Source organism: Pyrus communis, chromosome 13 (genome assembly GCF_963583255.1).
Source record: "Pyrus communis chromosome 13, drPyrComm1.1, whole genome shotgun sequence".
Classification (NCBI taxonomy): domain Eukaryota; kingdom Viridiplantae; phylum Streptophyta; class Magnoliopsida; order Rosales; family Rosaceae; genus Pyrus; species Pyrus communis.
The window spans coordinates 19,824,599-19,825,923 of NC_084815.1; the positions used below are offsets into that span (position 1 = coordinate 19,824,599).

The 1,325-nt window shown below is 35.7% G+C and overlaps 1 protein-coding gene across 1 annotated transcript; it reads left to right on the forward strand.

Moving 5' to 3' along the window:
- The first annotated feature begins 620 nt into the window (after positions 1 to 620).
- Positions 621 to 1,094, forward strand: LOC137712316 (auxin-responsive protein SAUR71-like). The gene has a single exon (XM_068451416.1). The coding sequence runs from the start codon at positions 621 to 623 to the stop codon at positions 1,092 to 1,094; it is 474 nt and encodes a 157-aa protein (XP_068307517.1).
- Positions 1,095 to 1,325: the final 231 nt, after the last annotated feature.

The window sequence follows — 1,325 nt, forward strand, 5'->3', positions numbered from 1 at the left end:
GCAATCAAACATATGTTGATATTGTTATGTTTCTAGGAAGGTAAGCTTTATGACTTTTTTTTTTTTTTTTTTTTTTTTGTGTAATCTTTTTTTTGTGTCTCTGTTTTATGAAGGATAAGATTTATGTCTCATTAATTAGGAGTAATTTCTTTTTTCGTTATCAATAAAATTTTCCTAACACCATCGAGATTTCCCCCCAAAAAAAAAAGTGTTAATATTGTTATTTATTTTTATATTTTATATTTATTTTCCTTTCATTATCTTGTTCTCCATTAACCCTAGCTAGCATACGTTGCTGTTGAAAGACAAAAGGAAGTGGCCCTTTCTATTTTCTCCACATTATTTCCTTAAACAATTCATATATTTTTCAAAATCTATGAGCCTAGTTGACGATCTCCCATATTATTAGGAGTATTTACCTGGGGATGGGGCTTTGTGCTTTATAAACACCTCCCTCATCTGATTTCTCAACTTCTCAAGCATATATACACACAAATATATAGATACACACATACATATATATACACACACATTCATATATAAATCTCTTGTGTTTGGTCCTCAGAGGTCCTCAGATTCTAAATCCACATATTTATATTTTCTTGTAAAACTTCATATAGATGGATATCATAAAGGGAAAGTGGAAGAAGAATCTGATCGCCAACACATGGAAGCGATGGAGTTTACAAAGAAAGAGCAGCAGCAAAGTACACAACTCGTTGACAAAGAGCAAGTCATGGCACTGCAGTTCCAGTACTAGGAAGATCAAAGGCCTGGTAGCTCCGGACGGGTGTTTTTCGGTCTACGTTGGACCGCAAAGACAACGATTTGCAGTGAAGACGGAGTTTGCGAATCATTCCTTGTTTAAGATGCTGCTGGATGATGCCGAAATGGAATACGGTTACAAATGCGAAGGTCCGATTTTGCTTCCTTGTGATGTGGATTTGTTTTATAAAGTGTTGGCTGAGATAGAGAGCAGTGAGGAAGTTAGTACTCCTAATTGTGGGTTTGTTAAGGGTTATGGTTCGTTGATGCTTTGCAGCCCGGCACGTCGTCTAAATTCGTGCATCCATGACGCTTGGCGGTGCCTATAGGCTGCTTAGTCCGTCGAGAATGCTTAAGATAAACCAATTTTAGTCATGTATATATCATCATTAGTGATAGAGATAGTATGTTTGTGTCTGAGATTATGACACTTGACAGAAGATTAGCTAGGTAGTTAGATTAGTTGCAATCTTGTGCTCTCTATAAATACTTGTATTGAGATGTCTTATTGACTAAGAAATAATATACCAAATAATTATTCAGCCTCTCTTTCTCTTCTC